Raw genomic sequence first — 27,192 nt, 5'->3', positions numbered from 1 at the left:
GCAGCTGTTTGCTTGTAACATGCAGCAGCTGCATGTATGTAAGAACAAATAAATATTCATGTGGTAAAAGACATGAGATATGCACTTATTCACTGACTGCTGGAGAGTTAGATTAGAAGATTAATGCCACTCTCATATCTGTATGGTATATATGGAGTCAGAAGCCAGGTAGCTTAGCACAAAGATTGGAAATGGGGAAACAGCTAAAGGGGTAGTTCAGATTATTTGAGGTGTTTGTGAAAAAATGTAGTTTCACCAGGAGGGATTAATAAAGTATGATTTCTTCCTCTGTAGATTTTTATTTAACATACAGATATTAATGTATTGATATTCTCATCTGACTCTGAATCTGCTTTTCCCCACAAAATGTCGAACAGTTCCATTTAGGATGAGGTTGTTGTCACTGTTTGCATGTGAGCGTGTTACTGTTTGACAAAATAACATCACATGACTCTGCTGAATGTTGACTTTGGTTTCTGTGTGTATGCACTGTAAATGTGCGTGTGTGTGTGTACGTCTGCGCTCGCGGCATCATTCTGGGGTAGAGTTGAGGCGAATGGGACTGTGTGGCACAGAGGAGGCAGAGGGGTCAGACATGGCCGCGGTCGTCACTCCCATCTTCTTCAGGGAGCGCTCGTCTGTCACTGAGATGGAGCGAGAGAAGGCAGGACGAGAGGCAGCCGGTGGGCCTGAGACAGATAAAAAGATAGATGGAGAGAGACAGAGGGAGATTTTTTAATTGTTCCCTTTTCCTTTATCCACCATTCTCCTCTATTCGCTTTGACAACACAAATGCATTTCACGTGTCACACCAATAAAGCAAATTGAAGCTGAAGTTGAGAGACTGCGAGATGGAGAAAGAATGAGATACACATGACATGAAAGAAACAACAAGACGGAGATAAAAGAGGAAGAAAAGCAAAAGAGGCACTGAGAAGAGGAGAAACTGAGCCGTGTTTGAGTTTCCAATTTATTGAAGTATACTTAAGATCTGTATCGTACACTTAAGATTCACATTAGTTAGATCTCTTATTGGTATTCAGCTCACACACCCGATGTTTTATTAGCCTCTCTGGAGTAAATGACATCCATTTACTTTTATTACAGCAGATGAATGAAATGAAAACTGTTATTCGGTCTGTGCAGAGATGAGCGCAGTAGCGGCGTTCAGCCTGCAGGGGGTCATGGCGGTGCAGCGAGCTGCAGCAGGTTGAGCAATGACTGCAGATTTGTTGCAGCTTGATGTCTCTCATCATCACACACAGAGGCAGAGCACAGGCAGTGAGATACTACAGGCCATACTGGGATTTCTACCTTTGATATCTCTCACATCCAGCTGAGGTTCACCACACTAACCAGCAGGGGGCAGGGTGACCACACACACACAAACATGAACACGAAACACACACACACAACACATATGCCCAGACACAGACCCCCACCAGGGCTGACATTTGCAGCTAAGTGCTGCAATGGCTGGTTATTTATGTTGAGAGGGCTGCTGATGGGGAGAGTTCAGCAGGTGGCTGCATTACACTGTTTATCAGAGCGACGCAGCGGCATTATCACTTCATGAGCCAGCCTACACTCTTCTCCCCCCCTTACATCTGTCTTTCTGTCGTCCTTCTCTGGGCATACACCCTCTGTCGCTCCCTCCTCGCCGCTCGCTGCTCCTTGTGTTGTGAAATGCCTCCTGACTGCTCTTCCCTCTCCATTTTTCTCCCACAGATGTACACCAGCCATCTGGGTACTTGTAGGGCACAGCGAACGCACCAGTGGTGCAACCAGCCTCTGCTCGAGCCTGTTAGCGTTACAGAGTTATTCATTCATGCTATTTTGCAGTGTGTTGACCAGAGTTGTCACAATTTCAATATCGAATCAAAAAATTGATTGAAACAGGCTTTCAGTTTCAATAATTGAAATCAAAGGCAGAATCGGTGATTCTCCCAGAATTTTTTTTACACTCCACCCCTGTCTAACTGTCACTTCCGTCATAGTATAGCTTACTGACTATTATATTGATACACTTGATACAATAGACTTCTTTATAGATATTTTTAGAAAATCAATGATCTTTTGATCTTTACAAATCAAGACTTGATCATCTAATAATGGCATAACCGTCAGCGCAAAAAAAAAAAGTTGAAAAACCCAGTCCAATCATGACCAGGGTTGGATTTTAACGATTCTCAATCCTAATTCTTTGAGGGGCCACGTCAAAATGGAGTCTGAATCCCCAGTGTTTAAAGAGGATACAAAGTCGTTCTTATTTGGAACTGGTTCAAAGTGAAGAACCCTGATCATGACCCTAAAATCAAAAAGTCAAATTGTGGATTTGGAGAATTGTGAGACCCTAGTGACAGTAGGGCTGCAACTTATTATTATTCTCATTTCTGATTAATCTGTCAATCATTTTTGAGTAATTAATCAGTTGTTTGGCCCATTGATAATATTTTGTTGATGTTTTGTTGAGATTATCCTTATTTTGACCAAAACACTTGTTAAAATGACTATGGTGTGATTTTTTCCAATTTTTATTTATTTATTTATGTATTTTGCAGGAATCTGTACCAAATGAAGATGTTTTCTTTAGTCTGCAGAATCTTATTTGTAGTACAGGCATCTCTGCCTCACAACATTCATTAATTTAAAAATTTTTTTAACACACATTTAGCCTTTAACAAACATTGCACCTCCTGCAATTTGAAAACTGCAGAAAGCTATATTGTGATTTTGCTAAAATTTCGATTAATTGTGCAGCCCCAGTTCAAATGCAGAGAAAACGTAACAATGCATTTCTTACTGCCTGCTAGTTGCTTAACTTCCAGGAAAACACAGGAAACGATGTACAGTGAGGAAGGAAGTCGACAAATGTGACTGAACGTAACTAAACATGACATGAAAAAAAGGTATACTACCTCATCCAAAATGATGTCATGTCAGAAAGATTTTTATCTGCAATGATGATTGTTTAACAATGAAGAAAGCAACAACAAAAAGTACGTCTTGTTTTGTTTTAAATTGAGAGAGACCCTTAGCAGCAGAACCTACATATTGTACGTTTAATCGACTAATCCTTGCAGCTCCATTTGGCAGCAATGGAAAGCAGGATGAATAAAAACAAAATGAATTCCTAATGATCTAAAAATGAAGAATCAGTGTTTTTTTCTGCTTCTCTCCTTTGTAGGTACATCTCCTGCTGTATTCACCTGCTTATTATGCTGAAATTAAATGCAGCAATAATTACCGTGGAGCACAAATATACACCTCAAACTTACTGCTCTTTTCATCTGCTCTCCTGTTTTCACCTCTATCTCTCCCTCTACCTTCACCGCTCTCACATCCAGCTGCATCCTCTCTCCTCTCCTTCTCTCTCCCTCCCCCCCGTCTGTCTCACCTCCAATCCTCTGTGGTATTTCAGTACAGTGCAGGTCAGGAGCTGCAACCTCACCTGTGTTGTTCTGGCTGGATTTGACTTTGCTGTTGGTCTTCTCTTGCATCGCCCGCTCGTACTCTCTCACCTCCTCCAAACTCAGCCCTGTGGGGAAAGCAAAGTACACACACACACACACACACACACACACAGCATCAGAACAGAGTATGAAATATGTATTAAATTTCACAGGGTGTATATTGAGGGTAAAGTCATACAATCCTGATTCCAAAAAAGCTGGGATGTCGTGTAAAACATAACTTAAAACAGAATGTAATCAAATTCAGAGTGAGTGTATATTAACAAAAAACAATAATGGTTATCATTTTGAACATTAAATATCTTGCCTTGGTACTGTATGCAATTGACTGTAGGTCAAAAAGTATTCCCAAACCATTGCATTCTGTTTTAATTTACTTTTCACACAGCATCCTGACTTTTTTTTGGAATCGGAGTAGTTAGAAACCGCTGATAGTGATCATAGTTACTGTGATTAACTGCTTACGTGGATCACAAAGTTTGGGACAGAATCATCCCTATACAGACTTGAAGAATGCCCTCAATTGAGCACAGATCCCTGCCAGGCAACAGATGGTGAAGCACCCACTGCAATGCCACCACAACTGCCTGATGCAACCAGTGGACAATGTAAAGTTCTGCCAACATTAACATGACCTACACACACACTGTCTCGTTCCAACTGAAGCAGCCGTTAATCACCTGCAGCCCCTTGTGGCTGGTTAAGAAAAGTGAGAAGTCAGCTGTCAGTGATCCAGCCAGAATTACTGTCTCCACCATCCAGTGCAGTAACAGTTTACATCCATGTCAAGATTCATATAATGTTTACAGTGAAGTCTTCAGTCAGTCTTCCAGTGAATAATTTCCAAAGAGAAAGATGCTGTCTTCACTGACAGATTATTTTTACAGAGTAGTACAGAGCCTTGATAGAGAGCTGAACATTGTGACGTCACAGTGAAGCTGAACTTTGAAATTTTGGATATAAAATGTCATCATCTCATCATTTCATCCTATTAGGTATTTGTGTGTAATTTTGTCCTAATTAGCTGATGAAAATTGTGGCCAAAAATGCTCTCAGTGAAGTCACCGTGACCTTGACCTTTGACCACCAAAATCTAATGAACTCATCTTTGAGTCCAAATGGTCATTTGTGCTAAATTTGAAGAAATAAAAAAAAAAATAAAATAAAATAAAAAAAAATTATCATCCGCTTAGAGTGATCAATTTGACCTGGACAGACATGATCACTAAAAAGAGGTTTCCACTGTACAACAATTATAACTGCTTTGTTCTGAAAGTTTGATCTTGTATCTTTAATAAAGCAGCAAACTTTAACTTTGTGACTGTATTTCTGACTCACCGTGCCATTCGTCTATCCACGCCACTGCTTGTCTGTGACCAACCAGGAGAATGTCCCGGATGTTCTGAAATAACAAACAAAAACATGTCAAAACATTTTTATTTTGTGTTTTTGTCTTCAGTTTATTTTCAGTTAGATTCCAGAGTGAATTTGTTCCTTTCAGTTTAATTTTTTAGTAGGGATGCATTGATACCACTTTTTTTTCAGTACAAGTACTTACATTTGGGTACTTGCTGATACCGATTACATATACGAGTACTTAATAATGCCAATATCTTTTAAAACATGTTGTATTTTCATTGGATGGTCACTTTCTAAATGTAACAAATCATTGTTGCTGTTTCGTGCTACAAGTTTAACCATAGTTAACTATTGTAGTAAGTTACTTTACTGATTTTGTGTTCCTTATTAAGCTGTGCAGTTTGCTGTGTATATTTCAGTATAATAATTTCACAACATTATTATGGACTTGCAGAATTAAGTTTACTATTATAAATGGTGTTAAATATGATAATTATTTCATTATCATTTACAGCATTTTAACTAGTATTTTAATTTAACATTTACATGTGTAGTATTTAAGTTTCTTCTTCATGTCCCTCTTGTCTAAGAGTTAATTAGTTCCTACCTGTCATTGTTTAGGGGGGGACAGGTATGAGTGTGGTGCCAGCTGTGAATCAGTTTTATTGACCCCGCTGTGAACCAGAAGAGTGAAGTTGCGTGTCCTGTGCTGTCAGGTCGTTTTGGTGAAGAATAAGTTCACAAAGAGAAGTTTTTGCAGCTTTTTACGAAGAAAGACGCGGCGGTGTTTTTTTTTATTCGTCTTCGGATTAATTTGACGAAGCGTCGACTAGTTTCCACCCGTCAGGAGTTATTGGACAGCGGCTGGCTGCGGTCTGCAGGTGGACTCTATTTCAGTTTTACATGGACTTACATGGAGTTTTACGGAGAGTTTCCAAAGTCGCTGGGATCGTTAATAATGGATGATGTTGAGGACAGTGAGTCTCTCCCTGATGGTGACGCCGCGTTAAAAATAAGAGGGTAAGCATCAGCAAACAAACCTCATCATGGCGGTTCTTTACACGTTTATCGAGCGGCTACTTTTCGTGACGTGTTTGGTGTCGTAGTAGTTCCGTGTTTTTGTTAGTTACACTATTAGTTTTATTTATTACAATATGGGGGATATTTTTCAGGGGCAAGATTTAAGAAGTTCAGAATATGTGTCAACCATACAAACACAACACTTTGTGAAGGCATTTGACTCAAATCTCACTCCTCATGGTTGATGTGTTAACTAATTTGACCAAATTCACTACATACATTTCCTGTGTTTTTCTATATTAATTTTAGTGAGTTTTAAGTACACAATATTGTTTAAGTTAGTTCTCCTTTTTTCTAAAGTCTAGTTTTTATTCCAGTTAACTAAAATGTTTATTTCAAACACAGTTTTAGCTTTTGGTTTAGTTTGAGTAAACTATAATAACCTTGGTGTGAAATGGCACACTTGGCATTATGTTACAATGCGTCACTATCAAAATAATATCGATGCCTTTGTGTAATTACATTAAACAAATCAGATCATAGCTGAGATAAGTAGAGACTTATCTCAGCGGTTTTATTTGCACTTTCCCTTTGTCAAAACTAAAACCTCATTCCTGTAAATGATCTTTCTTAAAGTAACAATGCTGGGAAAAAAGGCGTTGCTACTTTTGTTTTGATAGCTTTTTGTTTTTCAGTCATGCAACATTGCTTTGCTTCATTGTGGAGGATAAATGCGTTTTAATTGCTCTTTTAATCAGCTGTTCAACCTGTTTGATCGACCTCAATTGTGAGAAACATTTTGAAAATGTTTGCTTTGTTTGTAACAGAAGAACAGAGCATTGATTTCTTCGTAGATCTACAGTAAAATGACCATCCTCAACAATCCTGACTGGTTATTTGTTATTTGACTGTGTTGAATTTTGTACAAATAAATTATTTCCACATTAATTTCCAGACAGTAGTGTAATATCTAATGTTTTATGACTTTTTGTGTATTTATTTTAGCTTGCGTTCATTTTATATTATTCTTTTGGTTAGTTATTCAAGTGGTTTTTGTTGTTATTTCTTAATTTTATTAAGTCCTTGGAGCCTTTGAGTACTTGTATCACGTTTTTGTCTTCGTCTGTGAAATTGTGATTGTATTGTCTGTTTTATTGCAAACCAGATCTACTTACAGGTACAAGTAAAATTGCCTGAAGCTTACAGCATTACACCTTACAGTTAAAATGTTGGGAAAGGGTGTTGCTAGTTTCACTTTTACAGCTTTTGGTTTTTACTTCATGCGTCATTGCTTTGCTTCACTGTGAAGGATAAATGTGTTTAAAGTGATCTTTTTTTTATCAGCAGTTTAACTTGTTTGATCAACCTCCACTGTGGGGGATGTTTGGAAAACCTTTGCTCAGTTTGCTGCAGAATAACAGAGGCACTCTTGCAGTTTTTTGTGTTGTAAAAACATACAGCCAGTTTCCTGATAAATCTGACCTACTGGTGGATTACATTAAACTCAGTGCAGAGGTCATCTGAGGCTAACAGCCTTCTTGGCAACGGTCTTGGTAATTATACTAATGTCTGGACATTAATGTGGTAATGAATCATTTTTTATCAAAATTCAACACATAACAAATAACCAATCAAGTTTGTTGAAGGATCATTTTAGAAAGTAAAAGACTCCCAACATTCTGAAATCAATGTTTGAATGAAGCAAAGCACTTTATTTTGTCCTATTGGCTATAAAGTCAAAATTATTCCAACTTGTACTCCACCTTTAAGGGCTTGTAACATTAACTACAGATTATATCTTGACCTAGAGCTGCGATTTTCATTATTATGAACTGTTTAGTCTATAAAATGCAAGACATGACATCATATCTTTCCAGGGACCAAACTGATGGCTGGAAATTGCTTCTCTTGTCCAAACAACAGTCTAAAACCCAAAGACTCGTCATTTACTATCATAAATGACAAAGAGGAGCAGCAAATCAGGCTGTAACCAGTAAATGTTTGGCATTCTTGCTTGAAAAATGACTGAAACAATTTATTAATAATCAAAATAGTTGGCAGCTGATTCTCTTTTGACTGACTGGTAGCTGCAGCTCTGTCCTGATCCAAACCTCTTTAAATCGGCAGAGAGGAAAGGCATGATGGGAAAAGAAAGTTCTGTCTCACTCTGTGTATGAACTCCTCGGTCTTGGTCTGGAAGCCGTACACCTCGAAGCTGCACTGCACCCTCTTATAGGAGCACATAATGGGCTGGTGCTCGTCTCTCCAGCCTTTCTCCAGAGGCCCTCGACCGGTTTTACTTGACTGCCAGCGACTCAGGTCCTGCACAGAGCAAACAGTAGGTCTATACGTTACTGCTGAGTCTGCAGAAACTTTGGCCCTGTGAGGCATCTTCAGAGGCAAACTATGGATGTGGATATGTTTACTGCAAGTGTGTGTGTGTGAGAGGATATGTGTGTGGAGGTGCAAGCAGATTGTTGCTCAACACAGCCCATAAGAGAGAAGTGTGATAACACACATTATGCATCTGTGACCACAGGGTGATTGGAAAGTGTTGGTGATTTTCTCTTCTCACTGTCTCACTTCATCTATGAGATTATTGGTGCGTTTGCAGTTTTTTTTTGTGTGTTTGTGTATGTATGAGCATCGGTGTTGACGTGTGCTTGTCTGCATGCTGCTGTGTATCCAGATCTGTGAAGTGACCTTTGTCTCTTAAGACTTCAGGGGAGTAAAGAAGTGTAAAACCTTGGCGGAGAGGGAATGAAGATAGATTTAAAGGAGGCGTGTGGGTGTATGACAGATTTATGCTCTTTTCAGAAGCAAAACCACAAGCCAGTAAACCAAACTGAACAAGGAAAAAGGTCTGTTTTTGCAGATGTGTGCTGCTGTCCACATATGTGCATCACAAACCCTTATTTCTTAAGACGAGTCCTGCATTTTAAGAATATGCTTATCTGCTCTCTCTCATAGGTGTGACCAGATAAATCCAACTTCTTGTATTGATACTAGCATCAATAGGATCAATACCCCCCAAAAAAGGTTCTGTCACATGTTAGATGACATCGTGGGGCTCACTAACATGAGTACTGCAACATTTGCATATCTGCTGCTATTGTGTACATGCACGCAGTGATCATTCACATAATGAACATTTATGTATTTATTAAAAACTGTCTTGTGTTTAAACATGCGTGTAATTAAATAATAACCAGAGAATAGTAAAGAGAAATTGCTCATGTTTGGCAGATTATTTGGTGGTAATATATTCATAAGTAGAGAAGTAGTCAATTATGACATATTCGCTCCCATGAGGGTAGCTGCTTTTAACAATAAAAAAGTATTGATACTGGTGATTCTTTCCCAGCTATTGCTTGTACTGGATTGAAACCACATTTTGTGGTATTGTCCACCCCTACCTCATAGCTGTGCAATATAGAAAAATATTTAAAAAAAAACTCTCAGACTCACCACTATAATAACTCTGATCCCAGGTGTGAAAATGCATTGCATTAAAATTAAGCAACCGGTGTCATATTTTATCAGAAAAGGTTTGATAGTATTCAATATTTTTTCTGTTGCAGCATACTGCCTTTTATTTTTAAAATTCAAATTTTATTTTATTAGAATAGAAATATTGGTAGCTTCAAATGCTTAGACATATCCCCAAACCACTGAATTACTTTGATTTTAAAAGTTACAAGCATACTCTAATATAATAATAATTGTTATGAATAAAGAATGATATTAACAATAATGTAAATAATAGCAGTAAAAGGTGTAATATCAATGTACATTATTATCAGATTAAGGATTTTAACATATTTGTCATTATTCTGCTTTTTAAAGCTAAAGTGATAAGATAAAAGTGAAGTTAATGCCTTTTTGTTTTGTTATGACCCAATATTTTTTGGTAAGCTCTGTAAAGGCAGAACACAGTACCTTCCAAATAAGGGTCAAAGGTCAGTAGAGCTCAGGATTACTATATAGATAGAATAACCTGATCCAATCATCTGCCTGCTCCTGTTTTGGCTGAACAACAAGAAAACCTTAAACCATTTTCTCAGTTCTGCACTCTGAGAAGTTTCTGCCTTTTTCCCTTGTAGGGCAGTATAGATATCAACACTCAACATAAAAGACTGGCACAAACTCTGCGCTTGCAGTCATCATTTTTCTGAAGATGATTAAGACAAATCTCCATTGGTAATAGTTTCTCTTCTGTGTCCTGTGGTTCACAAAGGTAACCTCTCGTCTCTACAGTGAAAGACCTTTTGTTGTTGCTGTCAATCACTCATTTTTATTTGCTTGTATTTCTTGTCTTTTCAAGAAACTGCTGTAAATCTGACTCAGACTGCTGGTCTGCAGCACAGTGCGCTACACAGGTAGGCACACCTCTGCATAGGAATAAAGAAGTACTATAGATAGTGTAGTATCAGAGTAAAGGGCAGTCTGACAGCAAGGTAAAGCAGTGAAAATATTCTAAATATAGCAAACAATTGAGTGGATATTGATTATTTTAGATGGGCCTTTAGATAGGTGTGTTAAAATCATTTTTCTGCTGACCCTGTCTGCAGCAGTACAATACTGAGCGTGTGTGCTGGGACTTCTCTCTGCTTCTCCAAACAATGTATAGATTCATACAAAATAAATCATCAGTCAATTCATACAATAATCTCTCTCAATCACACCTATGACCCACTAGATATGATTGGTAGTGTGTGTATCTGCAGAGAACCTGCACTCTGCATGTGTTTTCTTATTTTCTGTGTTCGGGATGTTTCTGGGCAGTGGTGTGTAGCGCACAGCCAATAATGCACAGGGTGTGATGTTGAATAAAAACGTAGCGACCAGGTTACATTATTGTCTTCACCTCTCTCCTCTGCTTTCTGACTTTGAATGGTGCATTTACAAACAGAAATGGACAAATACTGCATTCATTGATCTTCTCACTCAATCAAGTGTATTTCCAAAAATGCCTAACTAATGAAGTGATGCCTGCCTTACGTGAGCTGCATTGCTACAGACGAATCTGGGGAAGAACCGGAAATAAACAAGTTATCATTTCTGCAGTGGCATCTTCCTACAGTATGCGCACAATTAAATGCAAGCTGTAATAAGTAATCTCTATATATAATCTCTATATAGATTCACTGGACATTTGCCAGAAGTGGATCAAGGATAGGACTTTGTTCTTGAAAATGTTGAATACCTGAAAACTTCAATGCCTATAAAAATATGAACTGATATAATTTATATATATATATTTTAGTTTATTTTACACATTACATAATTACTTAAATGTGCCGAGGTGGTCCAGTTTATGTTGTTCTCCTTTATCTATTTCTGGCTGTTGTCACAATCAACACCTAACAACTACGTGACATTTGAAGAACATATCGCCATCCAAAAAGGTAACTTCACCAGTTACCGAGGGCCCCTGTCTAATGTCATCAATCCAATTATTCATGCTGCTGTCACAGTCAGCATGCTACAGCAGACACCATGTCTGGAAGGGAACCCTCAACCTGTGAAATATCTCGCAAGAGGGATCATTTTAACCCAAACAATGAGAAAATATCACAAGAGTTTCAAAAATTTTGGGCTCCTGCCTAGACTTCACCAGCAGACACCGAGTGACAGGCACGATGACGTGCCACTGCTGTAATGGGCGTGACGCTAGACGGCGGAACACACAAAGCGGTCACTGAATTCATCTACGCACACGTGACGTGTCTTGCTCTCCACAGTCATTTACTTAACACACCATCCCAGTTTGACGTTCTATTTAAGCTCTCATCTCCCATCTCTCCCTTTGCCTGTGCACATTGGAGAAGTTAGGCTTCAAGGCTTTCTGGCAGCCTTGAAGGCTAACTTCTCCCAGCAGTCTGCCTGTAAATGCAATGCTGCCTTGCATCAGTATTGCTGCCCGTTCAGCCCCGCCACCACTGCAGCATCCACCTCCAGGCTCCGGTGGGAGGTTTAAGATATTTGCTCTAGACTCCCCGATATCTCTATGTAAACATATCTGGAGGAGTGATGAGGTCGGAGCCTAGACGCTAAACTCTAACCATGTTCTGCTGCTGTAACAAACATTTCAAACGTGATTGAATTCCAGTAATCTACTCATACAGTTTTTCCTTTGCAAAATCTCAATAGACTTGATAAGTCATTTGTTTTTGCCTTCATCTTTCTGTACGTGCATGTTTGTGTGCCTGTCACAGTGCAGTATTTACCTCTGTCTCTTTGTAGTGCTTTTCAGGTATAGGGTCACTCAGGATATCCAGGAAACTGACATTCTCCGCCGGGGTCGGCATGTCCCCGAACACCTACAGCCAAACAGATGGGGGGAGGTCATACAGTGTAATGAGAGCAGACACACACACACACTCTCACACGCATACAGTCAGTCACTCAGTGGAGAGCGGGATGAGAGTGGATGAGTAACTGTGTAGAAAACTGAGGTCACACACCATAACACCCCTCACTATATCCCACCCTCAGGCCCTTGGAGCAAATCACACTGGAGCAAAGAGAGAGGAGAGAACAGACAGAGGGAGCAGAGGAGGGGGAGATAGAAAAAAAAAAACCCAACAAGGACATATGGGGGATATTAGAAGAGAGGGGGAAAAAGAAGAGTTATGAGAGTGGAATACACTTTTCCTTGAGAGAGAACAGAGGGAAGCTTGGGAGAGAGCACTTTTATTTGACCTTGTTTCAAATTTGTTCTAATGCCCCACTGACGTTGTTCATTTCACAGCTGAAAACTAACAAATAAGAGAAATCCGCGGTTAGATAATAGCCCGCCAAGCTCCTGTGGTGTTGTTGTTGGTCTGTGTCTAGTCAAGGTCTCACTCCCTCTTATGGAATGTGTTACATTATCTGGATGTATTGTGTTGCTTTTTACAATGTGCTCAGGGCACGACACTCTTCACAGTTTCCTTGTTATTGTCTCTCTGTGTTTTCTGTGTGGTGTTGATATTCATTCAGAGACCCAGAGAGCCTTGACTGTGATAGTACTAAAAGCCATTAAAAGTATTTATATCAGACTCTAAAAGTACTTTACTACAAGTAAAAGTTCTGCATCGAAAATGTAAAAGTATGTAGTAAACCAGGAAAATTAAGTGAAAGTATCAAAAACAATAAATATTTAACATGCAGTAAAATGCCCCCCGTGACTGTTTTAGTATTATCATTAGATAATTATTACTAATGCTTTTATGAATAAGCAGCATGTTACTGTTTTACTTTGTTCTGATGGATTGGTGTGAAAAATGTTATAAAATATTGAAAAATCTAACACCTTAAAGGGATATCTCCGATTATTTGAAGCGAGGTTCTATAAGTACCTGAATTACTTATAGCAGATGGTGGTCGGCACACCCCCACTTTGGAGAAGCAGAGAGCAACACCAGCACAGAAGCTTGTTGTGGACAGCATGAGTGGCAAAACACATTTTAGCCACTTAAAATAGGCTTATCTAAAAACATCAATATCATTTTAAGTGTACTCTATACTTAGAGTATTGTCACCATTCTTCCGATGGGAAACCGCTGTTATGTAAGCCAAATATTGCATTATCTCACTCAACCAGACTCCTTTTGCAAAAACAGCAATTTTACCTTATAGAAGACAGGAGTTGCTGGTCTACCGCTGTCTCAATGTGTTACGGTTTGTGTTATTATACCTTTGGTGAAACTAAACTAATCTAATAATCTGAGTTAGCTGTAGACCAACACCCAGCATGTGTTCTGCAAGGTCAAATTACTGATTTTGACACTGAAGTCTGGTTGGTTTGTAGAGAGTGATATCTGGCTTATATAACAGCAGTCTCCTGTCATGAAAGGCTGGCTGATGACAAGGTAAAGCGGTGAAAATATTATAAATATAGCATATATTTAAACTGATGGTGGCTAAAATATGTTTTGTGCTGACCTTATCCACAGCAGTGCTTCTTATATCAATACTGCTGCTGCTTCTCCAAACTGGGGGCGTGCCGACAGCCAATAAGTACCTGATACAACCCCACTTCAAATAATCCAAACAATCCCTTTAACATGGCTGCAACAAATTGAAAAAAAGAAACAAAAAAAGCCCACAACTAAAATAGCTCGAAAAAGGAGCAAATCCTCATATCTGAGAAGCTGGAATAATGAAATGTCCAAAGAAAAGGACTTAAAAGATTATCAAAATAGCTGCCAATTAATTTTAATTAATTGTTATATCTCTCATTGTATATACTGTTAGGTATTTTTGTGTATAACAAAACATTAAATTTTATATGCTCTTGGTTGCTGCTGTCACATAAATCAGTGTAGTGCAGTAAAAAGCAGAGTAGAGATATAAAGGTGAATGAAAAGAAAAAATGCAAGTAAAGTACAAGTACTTTCCACCACTGAGCCTTGAAGCTTCTGTGGTATGTGTCCATATCATGTTTTGCTCTCTGTTTGTTTGGAATAAACCTGAGCAACCTGTAACTACAAACGTACATGACATGAAACAAGATTCACCACATTTCTCTGCGCTAGCCGAACTCTGGATCTCCATATTCTGACGTGCTGGGTCTTGTTACTTGACTCGATTCCTTGATTACAAAGCGCAGGCATGAGGGCCAGATAGAGTTGCAGTTGTTTGTGAATTTCTGTGTGTGTGTGTGTCTGGTTTTATGTGTGTTTGACTTGGACTAAATGCGGTATGGCAGCCATGCTCAGGGCCGTTGCATGTCTGGTTAATAGATCTGCCAATACTGCATTTTGTGCTTTGCTTGTTTTCCTTGTAATGGCCACATCAATTTGATGAACATTTTCTTTGTGCTGCGGAGAAAATTGCAATTTCTCTCTTTTCCCCCTTGTCCTTCTCCCCCTCCCCCTTAATCACTCCATCTCCCCTCACCCCCTCCACGCTCTTGCTCCGTCATACTCACATTATCGTTATCGCCGTTGTTGTTCTCGAATCTTGTCTCAATACGGATGCTGAACTTGGGGAGGAATGATACCTACGGGGTGACGAGAGGTAAAAATGAAGAAAAAAGGGTTGAGGGCAGAGATAGAGGGAGTGGGAGAAGCAGGCTGCAGATTAGATCCACTGATACTGAAGCAGAGATGAGCTCTGTTGCATTCATGTACAGTAAATGATGTGTGAGAATACTTACTGAGTACTCTGCAGCACCGGGGACGTTCAATATGGAAAGGGAGAAACAGAATTAGTTACTCATACATGCATGAGCTAGCAATTGCTCTCACACACACATATACTCATTACCACAGGGGAATACATGCATACATAGTGCTAAATATTTGATGGCACTTGGGAGAGCAGCTGTTAAAAGTAAATAAGTTTTGTATAATGCATTGAGGTGAAAGGAACCTGATGTTTAACACAAGCAAAGGCACTTAAACACACACCTGTGATGGTGTACGGGTAGAAGTTCCAGGCCTTTTCCGTCACGTAGAAGAATCGCGGGACGAATGCTTTGGCCCAGGACGGCAGTTTACTGGAAAGCAAAACAGCAGAGAGGGGAAGTAACTAAGTACAAATACTTTATTATTGTACTTAAGTAGATTTTTCACGTATTTGTACTTTACCTGAGTTTTTATTTTTCTAACAACACTTTAGTTTAACGTACTTTTACCACATTTTACACGATTAGCTGAACTGTCCACTCCTTACATGTTCAAAACAGGGTTGTTACTTAAGTTTTAATGCATCTAAGGGGAAATATTGACTATTTGTTTTGCATCATTGCATGGTGCCTTCCTAACATCAAGACCAATTTCAAAATAAATAGACAGAAAAATATTATATAGAAAAGGCAATCGCTTTGTAGCCATCAGTGTATTTCATGGACAACAGATGTAACAAGACAAAAATGATGTAAAAAAATGTAACAAGAAGAAAAACGGCATGAAAGAAGTAACAAAACATAACAGGATGAAAAGATGTTAAAAGATGAAAATGACATAAAAGATATATGAAGATGAAAATAACATAAAATATGTAACAAGAGGAAGAACGACAACAAGATGTGACAAGAGGAAAACAATGTAACAAGGCGAAAACAATGTGAAAGACATAACAAGACATAACGGTATGAAATGTAACAAGGCAAAAATTAAGTAAAAGATGTGACAAGATGAACAATGATGAAAACTACAGTAAAGATATAATGATACAAACAAAAATGGAAAAAGACATACAAGACAACACAGACAAGTGAGGGACACTTGACCATGTGGAAACAGGTGAGGTTGAGTTAACTTTGGACCAAAACAGCTGGTAGAAATGTCCTTCAGAGGGCGACTTTTATACTTTGAGTACATTTCAGAGCCTGTACTTTCTCAGTTTTACCTGACTAAAGAGGTTGAATCAGTACTTCTACGTTAAAAGGTCTATACTTTTACAAGTGTATGGAAGGTGTGTACTTTTGCCACCTCTGCAAAACAGGAACACAGAAGAATCAGAGAGTGGAAGATTGGGAGAGACAGAGATTAGAGGAGAAGACAGAGAGATCCTAAGTGGTTTTTGTGCCATTTATAGCCAGATTACCTGTAGGCTACTTTCGCCACAGCGTTCATTTGTATGACTCATTCCCAATTACACCTGTGGTGATGAATTGTTACTGTAGCTTCTAGGTCACATGTCAGAACATGATTGAGGTAGAATACATTTTTGCACTCACTGTACTTGTGTGTGTGTGTGTGTGTGTGTGTGTGTGTATGTGTGTGTGTGTGTGTGTGTGTGTGTGTGTGTGTGTGTGTGTGTGTGTGTGTGTGTGTTCCAGCATATCTTTACTAATGAGGACCAAATGTCCCACAAGCACAGAAAGATTAGGAAAATCCTCCACAGTGAGAACATTTCTTTACTTCTTTAAGAGTTTATTTTAGGATTAGGCCTTGGGTTTATGGTGGTGATTAGAATGAGAGTTGAGGTTACATTAGGGTAATGAGTGAGGTTAGTTTAGGGTTAGGAATTGAATTCAGAGTTAAATGAGATGTCAGGCTGTTTTTTTTTTTCAGACTGGATTGTCACTATAATTACAATTCATTGATGAATAGACTGTCACGCGGAGGACAAAGCAAACAAACATTCTTTCAGCACAGTGACATGGTCGTTGGTGTCATACATTCCTGCGGCTTAGAAGTTGTTACAACATTTGAGTCACATTTCTCACATGCTGTCTTGTTTACTTTGAGGACTGTAGATCTGCTGCTGTGTTTAAATCATTCTGGAAAAAAACATAATCCCTTTTGCTTCAGCTTGAAGCAAATTCACAAATCACTTGGGTAGCACTTTAACACCCTTTATTTGGGGTTTATAAGTGGTATATAAACGCTTCATAAATGGATTATAACACACTATGACATCCATTCAGACAGGATTCTACCAGCCATGTATCTGGTTGGGCCAATCACAACCATTTTTTAAAGTTTTGGGCAGGTTCCATACAATGTGTGACAGCCTAGATTTGAAAAGTGTATGTCACATGCTTCACTACTCTGATTGGTTGTGGGTCAGTCCAGATGTGTCCAGTCAGCAGGTCCATGCAGCGCAGGCTTTTGAAACTCAGATAAAACTGTCAAACTAGACAGTATCGATCAAATATGGATCAAGATTCTGTGACTGCATTGCCTGTTAACCCAAATGTTTTCAGAAACATATTTTAGTGTACTGTTTAGCTGTAATATAAGAAAGATCATGATCAGGCAGCCGCTCTGCTTCTCTGATTGCTTGTAGGTCACATTTCATTTGCTCTGATTGGTTGTCGATCCATCCCATCGTGTCCAAAGACATTAGCCCCGGGGTTTTCAGTCTGAGACTGTGAGCCTCCCCTCAGATAAAGCTCAGAAAAAGGCGCCCCTGCCTTAGTTTACTTGCTTAGTTTCTAACATTTCGCGGATGTCTATGGGATCAGCATCATGTTATTTGATCCCATCAACACTGAACAGCTGTGCCAAGACAGCGTAATTGAGTTTTATATAACTTAAGACTACAGGTTTGTCCAATGGCATCTATTAGTTTCTGAAAAGAGTGGGAAAAACTGTAAATTTCCCTCAGACTACTGTATCTGTTTTTAACCCAAACACACACATTTAGACTACTTTATGCTTTTATTTTGTGCTATCTTTTGCTAACAACTGTAATATTTTTCTATTTTAATACACTGACTTTTCTGGAAAATGTTTTTTAGCCCCCTAGGAAGGACAGCCTCCCTCTTTGAACCCAACAGTTCTTGCCTAATTCACATTTGTGAATTTGTCTGGTGATGCCAGGTTACTGCTGGAATATATCTGAGGTGTAAGCAGTAAGTTTCTGGTGTCTCTGCTGGTTGCCTGGCAACTTCTTCCATCCAACAAACAACACAGCAAACAGCCTCACATAAAACAGCAAATACTTTTTTTTTTAGATAAAACAAACAAGATGTAACGTATTAATTAGAGGTTTAGAGATGCTGGTATGCTGTTTTTGCTACGCTCAAACTGAGCCAGTCCACTGTGACGTCACTGTTTGATCTGTGGATTACCATTTTGAAGCCTTGGAATTAAGGCCTTTGCCATCTTGGTTTTTTGGAACCAAAAGTGACCATATTTGGACGAGAGCATGGAGCTGGTGGGTGACGTGCTGCAAGTGGGGTGGTGTTTGGTTTTTGAATCGTTTGTTCAGCAGGAAAACTTGGTGGTCTGCCTTGGTCACAAACCCTCTGGAAATACAGCTACAGTAACAGTACACTAAAATATGTTTCTGAAAATTTGAGGCAAGAAATAGGCAATGTAGCAACACAATTTTGTATATGTGATCAGCAGTGCTTAGTTTGACAGTTGAATCTGAATTTCATGAGCCTGAGGTGTTGTTCTGGATGGGCTCACTGAGAATGATTCCTTGATTACAAACTTTATTGCATATTTTACTGGAGAAGACTTGAAACTAACGATTGAGGCCATAAACTCATTATGAAAATGATTACTGGGGTAAAAAAATCAGGTGAAAAATAAGGTCAATTTGCCATTTGAGCACATACAATCTTCTTTTTGAAGTCAGTGTTGTCACCCCCTTCTGGCCATTAGAAAGAATACAGGTTTAATGCACTAATGCATTACCGTCACTTTTCAGACCTGGTAGGTCCGTCCACTATTTATTATATAGTCTATACTCCAGCTACATATTTAACGTACGGACATGAGAGTGGTATTGATCTTCTCCTCATCTCGCCAGGAATATTAGACTATTCCCTCAGTAAACACTTAAAATATCTTTATATCTGCTTACAACTATTATTTACAATAAACTATTAAATAATATAAATATAATAAGAATTTGTGCTTTTTTCAGGAACACGTGGTTATAGTGTGACTAGCCCCTTGAACCTTGAACTACCCTCAGACAGATTTCCAACACTACAAGGGAAATATAAGTCTAAAAAGTCCCGCATATGCTGTAATTGCAGCCATCAGGATGACGTGGACATGTTTTTCTCAGCTGGAAGTCTGTCGTTACACAATCAGAACACTTGAAGGCTTTACTTGATGATGAGCTCGTGGCACAAAAACATTTTCACAGTCACCCTGCGGTACAGGCCTCTACATGTTTCAGACAGCGGGTAGTTGGACTTTGGATGGTGTTGAAATTGTGTTTTATTGCTTGTCAGTAGTGATACCTGCGACGTCTACAGGACATAAAGCTTCAAAAAGAAGTAAGAGATCAAAGATCGAACACAATCAGTTATCATAATGACGGAGCTGTCAGCTGGAGGATAAGGCTCAGGTTGCAAATAGCAGAATTATTACTGTAAGTACATCATTAGTACAGGAACACAATTGAGATGCACTCTACCTGCTGAGGTAGATTCGTTTCTCGGTCAGCTGGCCCAGCCCGTACTGGGGATGAATATCTGACTCATTCCTCACCACCTCCACCCCTTCTCCCCCACCACTCTGCTCACAGCTGTGCTTGCTGATCATGTACAGCTGCCCGATCCTGTACTGGAGGGTGAGGAGAAGTTTGGGATGAGGTTCATGGTGATGAAGAAAGAGAGAGAGAGATGGAAAAAACATGGTGAGAAAATATGAAGCAAAATCATCTGCGTAATCTAAAGTGACAAATTATGAGTGCAGTGTTAGTTTCATTCACAAAGTGTCTGTTGATTGTGGTAATGCATCAAGGAGAACTGAGCAGGTAGGCCCTAGGCCTGAACAATTAATCAAAATATTATCGAAATTGCAAGATGGACAACTGCAATTTTACAATGACGCAATATTTGTTAAAGGCAAAGTGTGTCTCATGATACCATTTTAAATTAAATGCTGCAGAGCTGTTTTGGCCGACACGTCATATTATGCACACTTTAGAAAACATCTGCATTTGGTACAAATCCCAGTGAAAATCACACCACAATCATTTAAATGTTTTTCAATTAAAATGAGAATAATTATGTAAGATAATCATTCCTTTTGATATTTCAAATCGTATCACAATTGCAATATCAGTCAAATTAATTGCAATTAGATATTTTCCCAAAATCATTTGGCCCTCGGGTGACGTTTTGCCACTGTTAACTAGCTAACGTTTCCTTGGATGCAGTCACACAAAATGGACTGGTTTTTGAAATGAAAAAGTGATGTGGGAGACAACCCTGGAAGTGTGTGGTGAGGAAATATGACATCATTTTTTTTTAAAATCATGTTTTGTTTTTTCCCCACGTTTATTTGGAAAGGTGCTCTAGGGTTACGAAAGGTTGAGAACTTCTGATCTATTGAATGTTGTGTTGTGCACAAACTAAAAACATGCGCATGGTTTTGGTGAACAGTGAACTGAACATATCCGTTTACAACTAATGAACATGAACGTGAGCATTGTTAACTCCTGATAGAGTTGACAGTGATCCCTGCCCAGGTACAGTAGTTCTATCTGCGGACTCACAGTAGCCACAGGACACACTTACTGCATGAAGTACCCTCAAAACAGTTAGGTCCAAATGTCAGCCACATCTGCAACAAATCTGACATGATGACACATTGACTTGAAGCATCCGCCCTGTCTTGGGAAATATGTGCAAGTAAATGACAATCACATAAAATATTTAACAAAGGGTAAGTCCACAAGCCAGCAGCCACAAAGTTCATCCACCCAAGTCAAACTCACAGCTTTTTGTAAATGACTGGTTACCTGTGTTTTCCAACAACAAGTAGGCAGACTTGTATAGACTACACTGTCGAACAAAATGGAAACATGTAGGGGACACGAATGCGAACTACTTCAATTTTGGGCCTGTGAATTTTAATGTGAACATTTTAATCAGTGTGAACTGAACTTTGAGCTAGCTCTTGTGAGGTGTGAACTTGTTGCTGTTGCTATTCCTGAGGGTTGTTTCCTGTTTTCTGCATCACAAGCATTTATGAGAGTTTTTTCCCTAATCCACACAGAGGATCTAGGGTAGTGATTCTTGTTGAACTTGTTGAAGAATCGGTGACATAATAAGTAATTTTGATGACTTCAATAACCAAAACTACAGCCACGTCTAAACAGTGAATGCACACTCCATCGAGGAAATTATAATAACCATCATCCACTGAGAGGAAGTAGCTGGTGAGAGGACAGAAAAATCTCTTGGCAGCAGGTTTAGCCATAGTTGCTGAGTCCGACTTTGTCTCGACAGCCACTTACTCAGTGCTGCTTAGGCACAAGCCTTGTATTTGCTCTTCAGTTTCTTAAATAGTCACTTGCTATGTATAAAGATTTCCCTCAAGTGACCGTATCAGACATCAAAATTTAATTTGGCCAGTGAGGGTAAATGCATGGTGTCTAAATTAGTGGTGGGGGGGATGGGACTTTGTTCTCTGCTTCGGCCCCAGTTTGTGCTTGGCGCTGATGAGGCGGGAGTATATATTCTAAAGAGGACGAGGCCTTTGGGCATCTGGGCGGCCCGCTCCATCAGCTCAGCCTGACAGAATCAGTGTTTCACAAATCACATGCTTCACACAATAATAATTCATTTTCTGCACTGATGCTATCACTCCATGTCTTTTCCTCCTCAGCATTGTTTCTCTGTACTGTATTGTGTTTGCTTTAATTGCAAATCACTTGGTGAACTTTGTTTTTAAAGTTATTATGAATAAGCAATAAAATTATACTGTAAACAACTAAACTGTTCTGCTGTGGCCACATAATGTAATTCATTTTGTTGGCCTATATTGGTTTGCCGCTAAAGCATTGTTTTAATTAAAAGCAGAAACAGAGAAAGATGGGGAGGAAGAGAGAAAGAGGAGGGCAGATTTCAGTTTGCCATCCTTCACTGTACTCTGTTGACATCAATGTGACACTCCTCCTTCTTGTTCCAATTACTGTAGAAAGTCAACATTCAATATTTACTTATTGGGTATTCATGGGACTTAATTAATCAAAGCGATGGGTACTTAACAGACTACACAGCAGCGAGCTCCTCCCACAAACAGGTTGTGAATCTTTTTCACTTCCCAGAAAACTAATCTTAGCAGGAAGTTGAAAAGACTTATCTGCTCTTAAATCACCATTATGCACTCTGAATGGCTGTGATGAGTAATGAGATGAAATATCTTTCATTGGCAGCTTTTGGTATGTATTTTCCTCCTACTGTCTGCTTAAAAAACCTGATGATAGGTTTACAAGCAGTGAGTTTGTCATAAATTCCTGAGAAGTGTAAATATAGCAGCTCATCATAGTGGGGAGGAGATTCAACAGTGTCAGTGTGACGGCAACTGAAAATGAAAGAATTTACGATTAAAAGAAAGTGCAGCTCAAAGCAAGTTTTTGTTTTGCCCGTGATAAAATGCTGAAAGCAAAGGCATGAATTTGTTATGCAACTCTGGATCTGTCCACAATGACAGCGAAAATGAGGCTGTTTGTGCAAAAAGCATACAAAAACCTTAACTAAATATTTGCAATTGATTGTGTACTCAGCCCCCAAGCAAAACATTTACCCTCATCCCTAAATGATAGTTATCATGTATAAAACATTTCTAATTCCCTTTGAAGGGATGATGTACAGTGCCTATAAAAAGTTTCAACCCACCTTGAAAGTTTGCATGTTTTATGTTTTATTACAACATTGAATCAAAGTGGATTTAATGATGGTTCAGTTTCTGCAATGACTGATTCATTACAGAACATGTGATTCATTCTGTGGAACTGTAAGTCTCCTTGTATCTATTTCCTGACTTTTTAATCTTTGTGGTGAAGGTTTTTGCCACAATACTGACTCATACCTTCCAAACACCTAGTGTATTTATATCACAACCATCTCAAACACACGGCGAAGATCTCCATTTAACTAATGGTGTATCATTGGTGCTTTGGTCCTGTTAAAGGGATAGTTTTGATTATTTGAAGTGGAGTTGTGTAAGGTGCTAGATGCTAGTACACATGCCCCCAGTTTAGAGAAGCAGAGGAGACAAGCATGGAAACTGAACAATGTACTGCTGTGGACAGGTTCAGCAACAAAAAGTTATTTTAGCAACTTAAAAAAGGTCCACCTTTGTAGTGTGCATTACATCTAAAACTTTACTTGGCTGTCAGACAGCTTTTTATGACCAGAAATCACCATTATATTAAGCCAGATATAGAAAAGGACTGAAAATATTCTAAATAAGCATACTCTTTAACTGATATTGGTTATTTTAGGTGGGGCTTTTAAAAGTGGCTTAAATACATTTTGTTCTTGACCATGTCCACAGCAGTACATTGCTTAGCTTTTCAGGCTGGTCCCCCTCTCTGCCTTACTAAACTGGCAGCAAGTACCTCATACAACCCCATATCAAATAATTTGAACTATACTATAAGGATGTGAATACTTAAGCAAACATGTATTTTGTCACTTAGATGATTTTGATGAGTTTTGTCAAAAATTAAACCCCCTTTGATTCACTTTCATAATGCAATAAGACATAAAAACTTTCAAGCAAGGTGAAAACTACACATTTACCTTCACATTGCAAGTTGGATGATGGGATAAACACATTGTGCAAAGAGACTTGAATCTTTTCCTCCACTTCACTGTACTACCCACACAGAGGGAGGAATTTGGGGTTTTAGTTTTTGGCCTGAAGATACATTCAACCTGTGCATATCAGGAGCTGGAGATTGAACTACTGACCCTACTGACACACTCTGCCACCTGAACTCCAGCTGCCACCTGTCAGCTTTTCCCATAGCAGAATAAAACAGTGGACATTCCTTGACACAGCTTAACCGTATCGTGTTACAGTAGTCCCATTGAATATTTCACACCTGAAAATTCAGCGCTGTTCCCTTAAAAAAAATAGAACCGTGGGTAAGGACGTTGTAAATGGCTTGGACTGAGGTAACTGTCACGATTTGATGCCGCGTCCAATAAGCTGCACTTAAACTTACATTACATTCAGGCGAAAGAGGATTTGCTGTGAGCTCAAGTTTCTGTGTGCCCTGTACTGATACTGTAAATCCTATTTTGGACTGCTATTTGTCACTGTCATTGTTGTGGTAACAGGTAGAATTGAAGGGGAGGGAGCGCTGCTATAGAAGGTGATGAGGACGTTCCTTTTGAAGGACATTTTGGCGCACAACTCCCTCCTCTGTTCACCCTTTCTGACTCTAGCAGGATCTCCTTTGTTTATGAACCTGCTAGCCGAATGCCTTTGTTTGAGTTTGAGGATTTTGCAGAGCCGTAACCAGTCCGACGAGTTTTGAGCACTGCTGTTGGAGTCCTAGAGCAAGTGAGGGAAGAGCAGCAGCCAGATGGGGAGATAACTTGGATACAAAAGCACACTTTTAGCAATAAAGGTGCTAACTAGAACCATGAAGGGTTCTTTGGCTTGTCTGTGTAGAAGAACGCTCTCATAGGGACCTTTTCCACCAAAATGGAAATAGCCTTATTCCAGTTCAAGGACCTACTTTTGAACAATTCTGAGCATTTCCACCAAAAATAAACTGGTTTGGAACCTGGAAAGGTTAGCATTTTTTCTCATGGGAACCAAAGTGGGCGTGTCATATTCTACAGGCTGTCGTGCATTGTGGAGCACCTTCTGTTGATGACGTCCTTGATTGCAATGGTTCCACTCAGGACTGGTGGAAAAGGGAAAAGGTTCTACAGAAAACCCTTCTATGGTGTAATGGTTCCACCCAGAACTCTTCCAAGGCCCACATTGGTTCCCATGGCTAAACCACTATTTTTTTGGTTCTAGCTGGGAACCAACTTACTTTTGGCGGAAATGTTCAGAACTATTCAAAATTAGGAGCTTGAATCTCTTTTATGTTATGGTTCAATCCTTCAAGAACTCTTTCTTCCAAAAAGAGCTTTTTGGATGAAAAGGTTTCTTAATGGAGCCCTTTGTCTTCCAAAGAACGCTTGATGAACCCTTTCTACCAGAAAAAAAGTTCTTCATAACCAAACTGACCTAGGTAGAACCTCAGCTCTTCAAGAAGAGCCCTTTTGGAACCCCTATTTCCAAGAGTGCAGAGCTGTGATGCTGCTGGCCAGGTGTTGTGCGCTGTCTCCGTCAGATTGGCCAGAGCCCGCCGGTGCCGAACATACCTCACTACCAAATGTGCCAGCGCTCCCACAGAGCAGCCACAGGACGTCTGTGAGCTCTGTTGGCACTTTTCTTATCAGCGCATTAACACTTTCAAGATTACAAGTGGAAACAACACGTTCATGTTTGAATTCAAACCCTCTCTCTTGTATATTAAAGTTGCAGGAGGGTAGTGTGTGTGTGTTTCTGTATGTGAGCGTGGGAAAGTCAAACACACTTACCTCATCCACAGTCAGTGGCATACATACGCGGTACTCTTTCATCAACATGGTGCTGTTGTGAACTGTGTCTGTGCTTTGAGTCTGTCTAGCTCAGCTGACTTGGTTTCATAGTAGACGGGCTCAGACAAGTTACTCTGCTGCTGGACCGCAGTGACCTCTTTTCTGACGCTTCTCTTCGTCCTTTTGTTTTGCTGATGTCAGTAATCCATGGAGTTAAGTCCAGACCTCTCTGTCAATGAGTATCTATGTGTTTTCTTACTTTCCTCCCCTTCAGCCTAGTCTCTCTTCCCTTTTTTGTTTCTTTTGCTCAATTAATCTCCTGGAACAGACTTTTTTAACTGCTCTCTCCCTCCTTTCCTTGTTACTTCTGCTTTCTCCTCTCCCGCCTTCTGCTGCCCTTTCTGTTTGCTGTTTTCCTCACTTTAGTTTCTGTTTGCTTTCTTTCACCACAGTGAGAAAGTAGTAATTAGCTGCGAGCTAAGATTGAAACCTAACCAACTCTACCTGTTCTCTCCCCTTCTCTGCCTCTCTGGGCTTTGTTTAATTCCTCCTCAGACTTCTCATGTGTAACCTTGCTGTCTGCTCGGCGCTCCTCCTCCTTTCCCCCTCAACCACCCTCCACTGCTTTCAGTTCCTCACACATTCCTTCGTCTGTGCCCTCCTTATCTTCCTTTTTTTCTTCTCCCTCCCATAGTATCCACTCCCCGCCCACTGTACTTTACTACCTCCTCACCTGTGTCACCCCCCCCTCCTCCCTCCCTCTCTCTGATCTTTATCTGTTCTTTCTTCCCTGTCTCTGTCGCCAGCACTGTTTTCAGCAACAACACTCTATCATCTTTCTATATCTGGAAACATTAAGTAACACAGTTTGTTGACGTCAAGTCTGGGAATTTCAAGCCCTCCTTCTCAGCACTCAGGTAGACTAGAGATGTACTGCAGAAGTTTTTTTTCAGTTTCAGTCATATCACGAATTTGGATAGCTGCCTATATGATACTATACCAAAACAAACACACTTTTCTTCTTGATATTTATGATGATGATGGTGATTATTATTATTATTATTATTATTATTGTTAGTAGTAGTAGTAGTAGTAGTAGTAAGATTACATAAAGCTGAAACTGAACTTCAGTCAGGAAAGCTTGTGTAGTTTGTGTAATTTAATGTATTATTATGAACTACGCGCCTATACACACCAATGAGAACTGCACACCTGCTGCAAAAGACAAAATTTTTCAAGCCTCTTGTATTACTTTGTTAACATGCTGCCCACTGAATATGTGCAGTGGTGTTTCCCCTCTTGTGCCTGACTTTACAGTGTGATGACATCAGAGATTTTTAAATCGCTTTTCTCAGCTCTAGGAAAGTTTTATAATTATAAAAACTCAATAAATCAAAGTCCTAATGGAAAGACTAATAATTGAGTTTGTTTGCAGTTCGAGGTGTCCGGTCATCAGTTTTACTGACATCTCTTTTATAGTGGAGGCTTATCGGGAAAATGTTTTTTTTTGGCCGGTGGGGAATTTGGGCTGCAATACCACAAGTGGCAACTGGGAAAAATTGGTGGCCAAGCTGAGTGGCACTGCCCTAT

The 27,192-nt window shown here is 39.5% G+C and overlaps 1 protein-coding gene across 1 annotated transcript; it reads right to left on the bottom strand.

The window, feature by feature from the left end:
• Nucleotides 1–359: 359 nt before the first annotated feature.
• Nucleotides 360–26,221, bottom strand: pitpnc1b (phosphatidylinositol transfer protein cytoplasmic 1b). The gene is made up of 9 exons (XM_084726634.1): nt 25,603–26,221; nt 19,674–19,822; nt 15,225–15,339; nt 14,770–14,841; nt 12,083–12,175; nt 8,019–8,174; nt 4,812–4,875; nt 3,452–3,538; nt 360–689 (listed from the first exon to the last, which is right to left on the bottom strand). Exons 1-9 carry the CDS (start codon nt 25,648–25,650, stop codon nt 532–534), a joined length of 942 nt encoding a protein of 313 aa, XP_084582760.1. The 5' UTR covers nt 25,651–26,221; the 3' UTR covers nt 360–531.
• Nucleotides 26,222–27,192: the final 971 nt, after the last annotated feature.

This window comes from Lutjanus erythropterus, chromosome 9 (assembly GCF_056507025.1).
Source record: "Lutjanus erythropterus isolate fLutEry1 chromosome 9, fLutEry1.hap2, whole genome shotgun sequence".
Lineage (NCBI taxonomy): Eukaryota > Metazoa > Chordata > Actinopteri > Lutjaniformes > Lutjanidae > Lutjanus > Lutjanus erythropterus.
The sequence above is the reverse complement of the archived record's forward strand: the minus strand, read 5'-3'. Positions and strand labels throughout refer to the sequence as shown.